Here is a 12,979-nt window from a genome sequence, read left to right on the forward strand (position 1 = left end):
TTAGATAAGATTTATTTATTTATTTATTTATATAAGATTTAGACAAAAGAGGCATAATTTCTGTTGGATATATAGATGCAAACTGTGATGCAGAGTTGAATATAGGACATACTGACAATAAATGATAAACACTTAAAATGATCAATAACTGAACAAAACAAAGTGCATGAAAACAAATCAAGCTCATGTTATGAGTAATGACTGATTCGTAGAGACTGAATGAACAGTTTTGTACAGGAATTTTTTGAACTTTCCAAACTGTCAGAGTATGCAAAAGATACAAGAACAACACACTGCAATTTAACCCTTTGGGCTCTGCTTTAATATTACACACATCTGCATCGCTCTGCACACAAAATGCACTTTACAAAATCAAGCTTTAAAAAATTATTATACATTAATATGATTTTCTACTTTTATAAGCAACATCAGTCCTAATCATGAATGTCAAATATTCATTTATTTTCAGAATTTCAGCCCCTTAAATGCCAGTTATTTTCATGTTGCCACTGTGTTTTCAGAGGAAAAGAGTAACCCTAAAATTATTAAATATTTTCAATATACTACATGCCAGATAAATATTTTTTTGATGATTACATTCTGGGATATGTCAGTGTGTGAGTGTAGCTGCTGACAGTCTGGGATATGTCAGTGATCAGCAGCTACATTGACTGTGACAGGTCACCTAGTGGAAATAGCATGTATTTCCTCCATATGCCAAATATGGTCAAAATGACCTCATCAGGTGGAAAATAGTCAAAATGACAAATTCAGAGTCAAAAGCCCAGAATGACACCCAGAAATAATACAAGTCCTGTTTTTCTGCTCTGATGGCTGTGGGATCAAAAATGTCAGTTTGAATGGGTTTCAATGGAGCATTTTTGGACCTGAACAGTCTGAATGTAACTATTTAGTTTCCACAGTGTATTTTAGACTTATTGTAGGAGCTGAGCTGCAAATTCACTGATTACACTCAGATACACAATCTGGACTACATTTATGACATGCATGAACACACACACAATTATCAAAATATGAAGAATGAAAAGCGCATAAAATGCACCAAACAGTCCCTCCACCCACAGTTTTCACTGTAGAAGCTGCAGTCCTGCAGGTGTTTCCTGAGTCCCCGCGCTGACCAATTACAAAATGCCGGTGTCTTTAGCCTGTCTTGTCTGCTGGTGTCCAACAGCAGATTCTCTCCCATTCTCTCTCTCACTCACCACCTCGCCCCATAATGACCACACTACCTACACTGGGAGTAATATCAGCTCTGTTACTGGACTTGAATCTTGAGGTGCAAAACTGTTCAAAAGGAACATGATTTCGTGTCTCACTGGGCTGTAAAATGAGACTGAGAGGACAGATTAAACTAAAGGTGATTTTCTTACTCATGTTATCTTTTGCTGCTGTCATCTGAACAGCAGTTTAAAGGGAACATCTCTGCATCTATTGAAAGTCATTGTCAGGGTTGATGGACTTTGTGAAAATCCATCTGTACGTGAAATGAAACACCGAAATTTTAATAATGCAGCTCGATGTTCTCCTGTGGACCTGGTTTCTGCCCCCTGGTGGCCTGGAGAGACATGACGGCACATAGTTATAAGTTACTGCATCACTCCTCTCTTCAGTTCAATATACACAATCTGAGAACTTCATTTTAGCCAATCTGATCAGCAGAGGTGTGTACGGTACCTTAAGGATGAAATAGATGATGGTGATGAGCAGCAGCAGAATCAGCGGCACGATGACAAATCTGATGGTAAAGTCTGCTGGATCTGATGAAACAAATTCACAGTCATCACGTTAGAGTCCACGAGTACAACAGCTTACAGTAATCTTAAACTTCAGTCATTAAATCTCCTAAAATCACATCAGAAGTTAACTAACATTATAGTGAAGGGATGAATCAAAGCCTGCTGAAGATCTCCTGTCTGGTTAAAATGACACAACTGTTCACGATCAACATTGTTATATAAAAACAAAGAAGTTTACTTAAAGGAATAGATTACTACCATTTGCGGCATCGAGAAACAAACCCACTTCTCTACCCTCCAGGATGCTGTTGTCTTAGATAACTTTACAATTTAGATCATCACTAACTGTCACAGATGATGTCACTGATGGTTTTACCTAAACAGGTGAGCTCCAGGATGGAGGAGGACGAGGGCTTTGATGTCACGCACTCCCTCAGAGCAGATCCAGACTCAACACAGTCAAAGCTGATCTTCCATGTAGATCTGTTGGAGGAGTCCTCTCTCCTTCCTGCTGAAACAGCAGAGACACAGTCCAACTTTCTGCAAAATGCAACTGCTGACGCCAGAGTCCAGTCAGAGCCATCCACTGGTCTCCACTCTCCTCGTTTCACCTCCAGTGTTCCTGCACAGCGCCTGGATCCTCCCACCAACCTGACAGGATCTGAACAGAAACAAGAGCGTCATCGGCAAAACAATAAAGCAAGTTTTCAAACCAAATCAGCTGCAGCTCTTCTTCTACCTGCGCAGGTGAGTCCAACAGCTTTGCCAGCTGAGCAGGTGTTTCTGTCTGAGTCTGAGGTTGTACAGTCCAGGAGAGCAGACTCGTGTCCTGAACACTGGAACTCTTTGGTCCACGTTGGAGCCTCCACTTCTTCATAGAGCGCCCCCTGGAGGACTGAAGGAGCCCCACAGCCGAGGTCCCGACAGACCACCTCTGCATCCTGCTGGTCAAAGTCAGCTTCACACACAGAGGACCACAACTGGTTAGACTGGTTAGACTGGTTAGACTGGTTAGACTGGTTAGACTTCACCTCCAGTCTGCCTGAACACAGACTCGTCCCGTTCACCAGCCGGACAGACTCTGGAGAGACGGAGAGAATTTAAATCTTAAAACTACCATGAAAAAGACACGATATGTCTCCTTAGAAACAGCACAGATTCACATATTTCTGAATGTCTGAAACACAAGCAATCAACAAAGTACTGTCTGCAAAATCACCAGTTATGATTCAGATACAAGCATATCCTGGAGAGATAACTCTTGAAGATGATGTCACTGACAGGCTCACCTGAGCAGGTGATCTCCAGGATGGAAGAAGAAGATCCGGATGTTGCACACTTCCTCGGGGTATATCCAGCTTGAATACAGTCAGGTCTGATCTTCCATGCAGATTTGCGGACGGACTCATTTCTTACTGCAGTTGAAACAGCAGAGCCACAGTCCAAGTCTCTGCAGACGACAGCTGCTTCCTTCAGGGTCCAGTCAGAGCCATCTACTGGTCTCCAGTGTCCTCGCCTCACCTCCAGTGCTCCTGAACAGCGACCGGATCCTCCCACCAACCTGACAGGCTCTGAACAGAAACAGCAGTGTTGTCGGCAAAAGAAGAAATTAATTTTCATGAGAACAGAAATGAAGCTAAATCACAGGTGCGGCCATCCTGTGGAGGAAACTTATTTTCACCACTTTTATTAGCAATGTCATTCTTTCCGTCACTACCCAAAGCTTATGACCATAGATGAGGGTCAGAACATAGAGGGACCGATAAACCAAGTGATGACGGCTCGCCAAAATGCCTGTCCATCTCTCGCTCCAATTTACCCTCACTCGGTAACCCGACCCTGAGATAACTGATCTCCTTTGCTTGGAAAAGTAACTCTCTCTCAACCCAGACAGGGACAGCCACTGTTTTACGGCAGAGAAACTGCCTTACTGACTTACCCAAGCAGGTGAGCTCCAGGACTGAAGAGGAAGAACCTGATTCTACACACTCTCTCAGGGTATATCTACCCCTAATACACTCAGGACTGATCTTCCATGCAGACTTGTTGACAAACTCATCTCTTATTCTTGTTGACACAGCAGAGCCACAGTCCAAGTCTCTGCAGGCCAGATCTGCTGACGCCAGAGTCCAGTCAGAGCCATCCACTGGTCTCCACTCTCCTCGTTTCACCTCCAGTGTTCCTGCACAGCGCCTGGATCCTCCAACCAACCTGACAGGATCTGAACAGAAACAAGAGCGTCACTGGCAAAACAATAAAGCAAGTTTTCAAACCAAATCAGCTGCAGCTCTTCTTCTACCTGCGCAGGTGAGTTCAACAGCTTTGCCAGCTGAGCAGGTGTTTCTGTCTGAGTCTGAGGTTGTACAGTCCAGGAGAGCAGACTCGTTTCCTGAACACTGGAACTCTTTGGTCCACGTTGGAGCCTCCACTTCTTCATAGAGCGCCCCCTGGAGGACTGAAGGAGCCCCACAGCCGAGGTCCCGACAGACCACCTCTGCATCCTGCTGGTCAAAGTCAGCTTCACACACAGAGGACCACAACTGGTTAGACTGGTCAGACTGGTCAGACTGGTTAGACTTCACCTCCAGTCTGCCTGAACACAGACTCGTCCCGTTCACCAGCCGGACAAACACTGAGACAGAGAGAGCACATTTAACATTTATACCTTTATACAAATCTACAGACATATTTGGAAGTTCCTGATTTTGGCACCATCTTATGGTAGCATGAGGAACGACATTGTGTTTCTGATCATTTGTGCAGTCTTGAAACTTAACAAAGTTTCAAGTGCTTGTTCTCTCTCCTGAAACAGCAAGCAAAAATGTCCCTGATGATCTGGAGATCTAAGGAAGCAGGTCAAGGTCCCTCACACCGTTACAGAGACCACACTCAGGCCAAACCTGCTTCTGATGTCCGACTGTGGAAACCCAAAACATGCGTAGTGTTTGACAGCTTTCTAAACTTGATGTCTTGACTCTGATACCTGTGAGTCAGTGTGCTGCCAACATGAATCTTTTAATGATGATGGACTCTTTACATACCTAAGTCATTAACACTTTCACAAATCTTGATGGTGAGATCATCAACAAAGTCCAGGAGCTGCCAGAAGTCATCGACAATAAACAAGTGACTTTCTATGGGATCGGAGGCAATGGACATCAGCTGATCCTTGTCAGCATTTTTCACACCTGAGAGAAAAATATTGTGTTAAAACTGCACTGAAGAAATGAGACTCAAAACCTAATGTGCAGTAACGGATAGTTATGTATTTTCAATCCCATTAACTAAAATCATACTTTACATTACTATTGACTATCTACAAAAAGCACTGCCCACATTTTTTGCTTTACATTCTTCCCTCTGGACAGCCATCAGTTTTGATTCAATTTAGTCCTCTACTAAAATCAAGTCATAGACTTGAAAGTGCTTAATTGATTTTCATAACTGATCTAAATGACAAATATAAGTAATCTCTGCACCTCAAGGAATAAGAACATTTTTATTCTGGCATATATGTAATACAATGTTCAATTTTCTTTCACTTGTCTAAAAACTCTAGCTTCTGAGGATTTTAAAGCTTATCATGACTTTAGAAACTTCTCTTAAGCTGTGCTGTTTTTTGATATTCAAACTTAAAGTCAGTCACCGATAGCGTAGATCTCGATGCCAGTGTTCTTCATCTTCTGCGAAGGGTCTTCTATGTCGTCTTGGGACTTTCCATCAGTGATCAAGATGACAATTCTTTTTGAGTTTTCTCGAATTCCCACGTTGGGTTTGAAGTTTCTGTCAAGGATGTGGTTCAGAGCACGTCCTGTGTGCATATTTCACAATATTATGTCAATACCATTACGGTAATATTATCAATAATATATTAACAACAAGAATGTCACCATCTTATTTTTCATGTAACCCTACTATCCCTACTATTGCTGCAACCAATATAATCAAAAATAACAAGCAGGAAAATGTTCTTTTACAACTTTGTCTGAAGTTTCTTTTTAAAAGATACTTTGTCAATATATTGCTTGATATATACACTATGTACTGTACTATAAATGCCTAAGGTAATTTTCTTTTACAAATACGGACTCACTAACCGTCTCACTTTGACCCAAAAACCAACACGTTCTCATCCTAAGTCATCACATGCCCCTGTTTTGCATTGGACTTTCACATCTTCATATTACAGACTGGGTATCCTTTTGTGTCTGTAATTGATATTTCAAGATACTCCTACTGCAATGTCAACAAATGCACATGTTGGGATGCTGCTGCACATGGTTATGTTTAGGCATCAAAAGCACATGGCTACTAATGATGGGATGTCAAGTAAAGCACATGCTGGCATTTATGGCTAGCTTTAGTCAATAGGCACATGGTAAGGTTTAGAAAAAAAAAGGGACACGGACACGGACACGGGACTTCCATTTGAAAGTCCGGGGTATGTTTGATCTATCCCCAGCCCCTCCTGCCCATCCGCCTTACATATACAGACCTTTGTGCTCCTTATAATATATCATTACTGGCAGCATTTTAACCTAATGCCGTCCGGTGGTGTATCATGCAGATGTGAAAGGTTGCTTTTGGCATCAGGATGCAAAATCACAGTAAAAGCAGCAGTATTTGAAGACTTTGGAATGAGATCTGGCTGCAAATACAGAAAGTAAATATATTTGTCCAAGAGTTCAGCTGTAGATTAAAATTATGTCTCCCACAGTCCCTCGCAGTGTGAACTATAGCTCTGATAAACCACCTGTCATGGTGTTCCCTCCTTTGTATGGTAGATTGGCTATGGCATGCATCAGGGAATGTTTGGTCTGGTGGGTTTCCAGGTGCCATTCGGTTTTTGGGTCTCCACTGTACTGAGTCAGACCTGCATAAAACACACAGCAATGTACAAACACTGACCAAGCCTTTTTTAAAAATTATGATGAGGTTAATAATAACAAAAATACATAAGAATTATTAATAAAATGATGTGAAAGAAACAAATATAAGGTAGAAAAATGCAGTAATTAATGTAAAATGTGCACTGTGGGTCTCTCTAACAACAAACTCAAAACCCATCGACTTTCAGTCTGATGACGATAAAGCCTTTGGGGCTGCAGATATCTGGGCCACAACTTCCTCATCCTGCTTTGGTCAATTTGGTTTATCTCTTTCAACAGATATCTGCATATGAATGTGGATATAGAAATAATGATAATAAAGAAAATAAAAAAACAATATAAAGTTAATTCAAAGTCAGATGATATCTTGAACGTACCACGATTGCATTTAGATCAATGCGTTCCAACTCTCTACACAGACTTTTTTATTATCTACTGTTTAAACATAGTTGGTCAGTACTACTCAGACTGCAGACAGGAGACTCCCCTAGCTATTGCTCATCAAGTTGTGTGAAGTATAATGTAGGCAGACTAGCTACTGTACAACATTAAAATATTACCTATAGATCCTCTCATCATATAAAACTTAATTTTTATGCTCATATTTTGTTGTTTTATTTCTTTTCTCTTATTTTGGTCAAAATTACTTTTTATTTAAAGCATTGCAGGTGGTAGTATGAATAGGTGTAGTAGTAAAGAAATTACCAATCTGGACTCTGTCTGGGCCGATGTTGAAGACGTTGACTACTTTAGCGATAAAAGACCTGATGTGTCTAAAATTTACACGGCCGATGCTCCAGGAGCCATCCAGCAACAGCATGATGTCCGCCTTCGCTGTGATTTCACACTGAGCACCTGAAGCAAAACAGATAATTGTGAAATACCAAACATAGAAGTAAACAGTCATGTGAGCAGCTCTGTGAGGCTGTATTTAGGTACAGTGGTGCTAAAATGTCGACATGATCATAATAATGATGCTAACATGCTAATGTGTAGTAGGTTAGTGTTTTCTACTTAGCGGTAAACGCTTTGTCCAGCTGAGACTAGTAAGAAAGGTCATCAGTTCTGCAGGTATTTGGTCATAAACTGAACTATTGCACATTTTAACACATTTTAACCTAATGATGGTGCAAGATAAAAAGTAAGAGATACTTCTCCGATTTTCAACCAGCTTTGAATAAAAAAATGCATGTAATTTGTGTAAATGAACAGTGGCAAATTTACCGACACCAAACCAGTGCTTACATTCCCCTCCTTAGCCCCCAGCGAAACGCAGTCAGATGACGACTTTCACTGGCTCTCCGATCAAACTATAAAGCTAGGCAGTGCTGACCAAATATAAATCTAAATTCTGTTACTGAGCTGCATATTTCCCACCATGAATATTTTATCAGAAATATGTTTTAGTTTACTGTTTAACTGTAATATGAGATTGTTTATTACAAGCTTGCAGCCATTGTGTCGAACAGAAAAGCTTGCACTGCATCACCCACCAGCTGGAGCATTTACTGGTCAGGTGTGGCGCAGTGCATTCTGGTAGCGGTAGGTTTTCTACCTCTTGAGCAAAAGCCACTATCTTTTTTCTCTCTTTTTCTCTTTTCATGCAGCACCAAAAGTATTTGCATCCTTCTACTGCAGAGAAGGCCTTGTGTTGTATGAGGACTTTCTTTATATTGATGAAATGCTTTCTGAGATCTGCTTCGAGGCTAAATGCCGCGCTATTATTCTCTGTCCGGAATTGAATTTCTATGCAGATGACACACAGCTCTATTTCTCTGCTTCACCTGATCTAAGTCCGGTCACCTATCTCGTCAGTATATTTTCTACATTTAAATAAGGACAATAAAAGATTTGGGCCATTGAGGAACAGGTCTAAAGAGAGAACCACATTTCACATAGAACTGTACTTTGTTAAACACTACATCCATGGCTGCTTATGTTATAGTCAGACACCTTTTTTAACCATCTATCAATTTTATTTATCTTTATGTTGTCTGTTTACCTGTTGAGTTTTGTTTTCCTTCAGCCTGGAGTCCTGAGGATAAAATCAGAGCAGAAACGTGAATATGAACCTGCAGTTTGATTGGAGCAGAGCTGTGAACGAAACAAACACTCTGCCTTCCAAAGCTTAAACCAGATAATGTTGTTCATTAAAACTTTAGTTATCTTATTATACCTGTAACCATCATAATGATAGGAGCAGAGGAGGAAATTTATCAGGACTTATAGTAATTAACTGTTTGTGTCTTTAAAACACTTAATTAAAGATATTTTCAGTTTACAGAAACAAAGTAAATGTATGCCATGCAAATAAACACATATATTGTGTGTTCATACAGAATTAACAGACAGACTAGTTCTTAAAGAGATAATGCGATACAACAGCCCACTCAAAACCCAGACATCCTGTGTGATGACATCACTGAACCACTGTGCTGTTTTTTGTATTATGTGGATCAACACTTAACGAAAAAAAATGCGTTAATGACATTTTTACTTGTGAGGACATTTTGTGCTGTCCCCACATCTATTGCAGTAAGAAAAAATATAAAAAATGTATATACTTTTTGTATTTGTAATTTTGTGGAATGTGAAAGGAGAATCTCGGACCATCGTCTCATCGTGATAGATTATTGTTGTTATTATTATTATTATTATTATTATTATTATTATTATTATTATACCATCATAGCGTCAGTGGAAGTGGTGGTCCTCGCAATGACCTCAAAGATTATGGGCCACATATAGTACTGTAAGTGTGAATGTGTGTGTGTGTGTGTGTTTATATATATTAATATATCCTGTATATTTTGTTGCTTTTACTTTCTTGCGTGTTTATTGGTGCTGTGCATTAAAGCCTAAATTCAAACCAAATTTTGGGGGGGATAAATAGTAAAGTTGACATTGGCTGAACTCATGGAGGGGCCTAAAAATTAAACTTAATTAAATTTTGTACTTTAATTGAACATATTTTTTTAAAAAAAGAAAAAATGTCAAACTGGGGAATATAGGAACAGATCTAGACCTTTCAGCAAATATAACAAAGGTTATTAAAAGTTATAAAATATGAGAGTAACAATATTTAAACCAACTTTAAATGATACTTTATATTAAAGGGCTTATAGATGAAGGTATAAATATATTTGAGAATATGTAAAGTTCCAAAAAAATCACAAATTTTGTAATTATTTGCAAATAAGAATACTATATACAATTGTTTAATTCAATATTTTTACACTGAGGTTTTAAACACAAGACTGTGATTATAATTTAGCATGTTTGCATTGAATGTTGCATCTTTTACTTATTAATTATAAAAACAATCTTACCCGAGCTCCACAGCAACAGCAGCACCATGAGCATGAGCGGGTGATCCATGTCTACTTAGACCTTCGTCTCTTCTCATCTGTGACTCTTCTGTCCCTCTGCATTTAAAATGTTCTGTATCTTGTTTCTTCTTCTTTTATCTCCTCATCAGCCACCTCATATGCAGCTAAAGGGCAATATCTCTGAATTTATTTGATCAGATTGTGAGATAATGGCCATTTTCAGTGTCGTCTTCCACATATCTGTGAGTTCACAGTACACTTTTACATTTACACATTGTAACTATTTGCAATATCATCAAAAGAGGGCATCAAAATCTTAATTCAGAAGCAAAAAGGTCGAGTTATTTTTACATATTTACAATGAGCAAATTAGTATTAAAGTATTATATTGGTATCAAATTAGAAATAGCTTTCTTTCACTGACAGCAGACGAGTCAACATTAGTCGACAAATGCTTTCATTTAATTTCCAATTAAGACAATGTGATAAGACTTTCTTTACCTTCTTAATATGGACTTCAAAACTGTTTTTAAATGCAAAATAATAATTTTGTTAACATGCATTAAACGTTTTTTGATAAATCATGATACACAATATCAGCAAAATATCAGTATCATCTGTTGTCAGTTTTGATGTTGACATTAAACGTTGTCCTGACATTTGGTCACTTGACGTCATCCCCTAAATTCAATCAAATGTAATATTAGAACATATTTACAAGGTTTTTAAACTGTTTAAAAAATGAAATTATATGAACTTAAATAGCAACCTGAGTAAAAGATACTCAATAAATACTTTTATCTTTTTAGTCATGAGGTTGTTGTAAACTCACGTTTTTCTCACCAGAAACCTCACAGATGTCACTGATTGGTTGTGTATGTGTTCTGTAATGAGCACTTTTTTTTATCAGCATAACAATTCAAATAAAATGTATATAATCACCTTATTTTCTTAGCAAACCTAAATTCAAAATTTTTATAAAGCCATTATAAATTAAAAAAAGTTACTCCCAGTATTTGAAAATCATCAGTATATCAAGCTGATGAGTCTGAAAGGGTTAAAATACTTTATCCCACTTTGCACAAGAATTTGTGTTTAAAATTTTGTTCTTGTAGACACTCTGCTTGGATGACTGAAAACTGAGAAAACTATATTTTTAACTGTTTAACTGAAAATATTTGCACTTCACACACATCTATCTACTTAAGTTAAGGGTGAAAAGGGACTTTCACAGCAGGCAGTGCACTCTCAGGTTTCTGTGGAAACATAATCTGTTCGTGCGGCTGCAACTTCCTGTCAGAGCGAAAACACATAAAGCTGATGAGGAGATAAAAAGGTGTCGGAGAAATGACCATCTTTAACCCTTTAAAGCTTGAACACATTGGCTTGATTGTGTTCCAAAGCATTGGTAAAGGTAATAAGCAATGGAAGAGGGAATAACACAAAACATAGCTACAATTAGTTTTTAAAAAAAGTACATGAAAATGACCTAAAAAATAGTCCAAAAAGAAAGAAAAAACATAGAAATTGGTTTAAATAAATAAATACATGTATAAAAAATGCAGAAAATGTAAATCAAAAAAACGATTAAAAATAAGGCAAACACAAAACACACACACACACACACACACACACACAGACACACACACATATATATATATTCTTGTGTTGTTGTATGTTAGGACACAAAGACACAAAAGACAAAATAGCGCAGAGGTTAAAATGCAGAAATATAATATATACATCAGAGAATAAAACAAAACACTGGTGAACAATTATGATAAGAAGAATGAACAGTAACATCAGGATAAAATGAATATGTATGTGCAAAATGTGTGTGTGTGTGTGTGTGTGTGTCTGTGTGTGTGTGTGTGTGTGAGAGTGTGTGTGTGTGTGTGTGTGTGTGTGTGTGAGTGAGAGAGAGAGAGTGTGTGTGTGTGTGTGTGTGTGAGTGTGTGTGTGTGGTGAGCTGGCTGGACTCTGCAGTTAATCTCCTTATATAAGAGCTGGTTTAATTCACTTTTCAGTCCGGCCTGTAATCCTCGTCCCCTGCTGCTGCTGACATGATGTTTTAATCCACAGATGATGATGGCGTCTCTTCTGTCCGTTTCTCTGATGTGAATCTCGTTTTGTTGTTCAGAGACAGAAAAGATACAAAAACACAGCTGAGACAGCACATGTCCTAATGTCCTAGATCCTGGAAATGTCCTGAAACTCAGAAAGATCCTAAAATAATAGATATAAGGTGAATCCTAAAAATATCCTAAAGTCAGCAAAATGTCCTAAAATCCATATCTGAAAATCTTAGAAACATCCTAAAATCTTAGAAACATCCTTAAATCTTAGAAACGTCCCAAAATCCAAGAAACATCCCAAAATCCTAGAAATGTCCTAAATTCTTGGAAATGTCCTAAAATCCTTGAAACCTCTTAAAATCCTAAAAACATGCTAGACCGGCCCCTAAGTGTCCCTCGTGGACGGCCGTGCATCATGTTCTATGAGATCATGTCTGCGGCGTGTCTGTCCTGTGACAAACACGTGTCTCTAAAAAGTCAAAACAAAACGTTTTTTAGTTTTGTGACGATTTTTTTTTTCAGCTGCTTCAAAAGAGTTTTTAAAGTTTTTATTTAACAACAAAAAAAAACAGCTCATCCTTCAGTTTATCACAAACATCAACACATCTGAGGACACAGGGTGTCCACGGGATGGGACAGAGGGGAGACACTGTCCTCTAAAAACTAAATCTCTCTCTCTCTGCTCGATCGTCCTGTGATGTCACACACAGAGAGAGAGAGAGAGGGAGAGAGGAGAGAGAGAGAGGAGAGAGAGAAAGGGGGGGAGACTGAAAGAGAGGGACAGAGAGCAAGGGGGTGAGAGAGAGAGACAGAAACAGAGAGAGTGAGAGAGAGAGAGGGAGAGGGGGGGGGGGTGTGTGTGTGTGTGTGTGTGTGTGTGTGTGTGTGTGTGTGTGTGTGTGTGTGTGTGTGTGTGTGTGGGTGGGGGG

At 38.9% G+C, this 12,979-nt stretch overlaps 1 protein-coding gene across 2 annotated transcripts; it reads right to left on the bottom strand.

Moving 5' to 3' along the window:
- On the bottom strand, positions 1–11,403 carry LOC121964147 (scavenger receptor cysteine-rich type 1 protein M130-like). Of its 2 annotated transcripts, none has more exons than XM_088069629.1 (13): positions 9,976–11,403; positions 8,649–8,681; positions 7,352–7,501; positions 6,511–6,630; positions 5,404–5,568; positions 4,799–4,945; positions 4,057–4,389; positions 3,697–3,978; positions 3,047–3,328; positions 2,497–2,838; positions 2,134–2,418; positions 1,696–1,778; positions 1–1,576 (listed from the first exon to the last, which is right to left on the bottom strand). In XM_088069629.1, the coding sequence occupies exons 1-13, from the start codon at positions 10,022–10,024 to the stop codon at positions 1,523–1,525; spliced, it is 2,325 nt and encodes a 774-aa protein (XP_087925755.1). In that variant the 5' UTR covers positions 10,025–11,403; the 3' UTR covers positions 1–1,522. The 2 variants fall into 2 exon arrangements, with proteins under 2 accessions (XP_087925755.1, XP_087925756.1); XM_088069630.1 differs by having other exon boundaries at positions 4,057–4,275; positions 9,976–11,402.
- Positions 11,404–12,979: the final 1,576 nt, after the last annotated feature.

The sequence above is a fragment of the Plectropomus leopardus genome, chromosome 19 (assembly GCF_026936395.1).
Source record: "Plectropomus leopardus strain MGB_pleo_1.0 chromosome 19, ASM2693639v1, whole genome shotgun sequence".
NCBI classification, from domain to species: domain Eukaryota; kingdom Metazoa; phylum Chordata; class Actinopteri; order Perciformes; family Serranidae; genus Plectropomus; species Plectropomus leopardus.

Excerpts from the sequence above, each read along its gene's own strand:
- LOC121964147 (XM_088069629.1), bottom strand. The coding sequence starts at position 10,024 with ATGGATCACCCGCTCATGCTCATGGTGCTGCTGTTGCTGTGGAGCTCG. Across the intron at positions 4,946-5,403 it reads CATCGAGATCTACGCTATCG|GTGTGAAAAATGCTGACAAG; the intron begins GTGACTGACTTT and ends TTTTTCTCTCAG. Across the intron at positions 3,329-3,696 it reads CCTGGAGCTCACCTGCTTGG|AGCCTGTCAGGTTGGTGGGA; the intron begins GTAAGTCAGTAA and ends GTTTCTGTTCAG.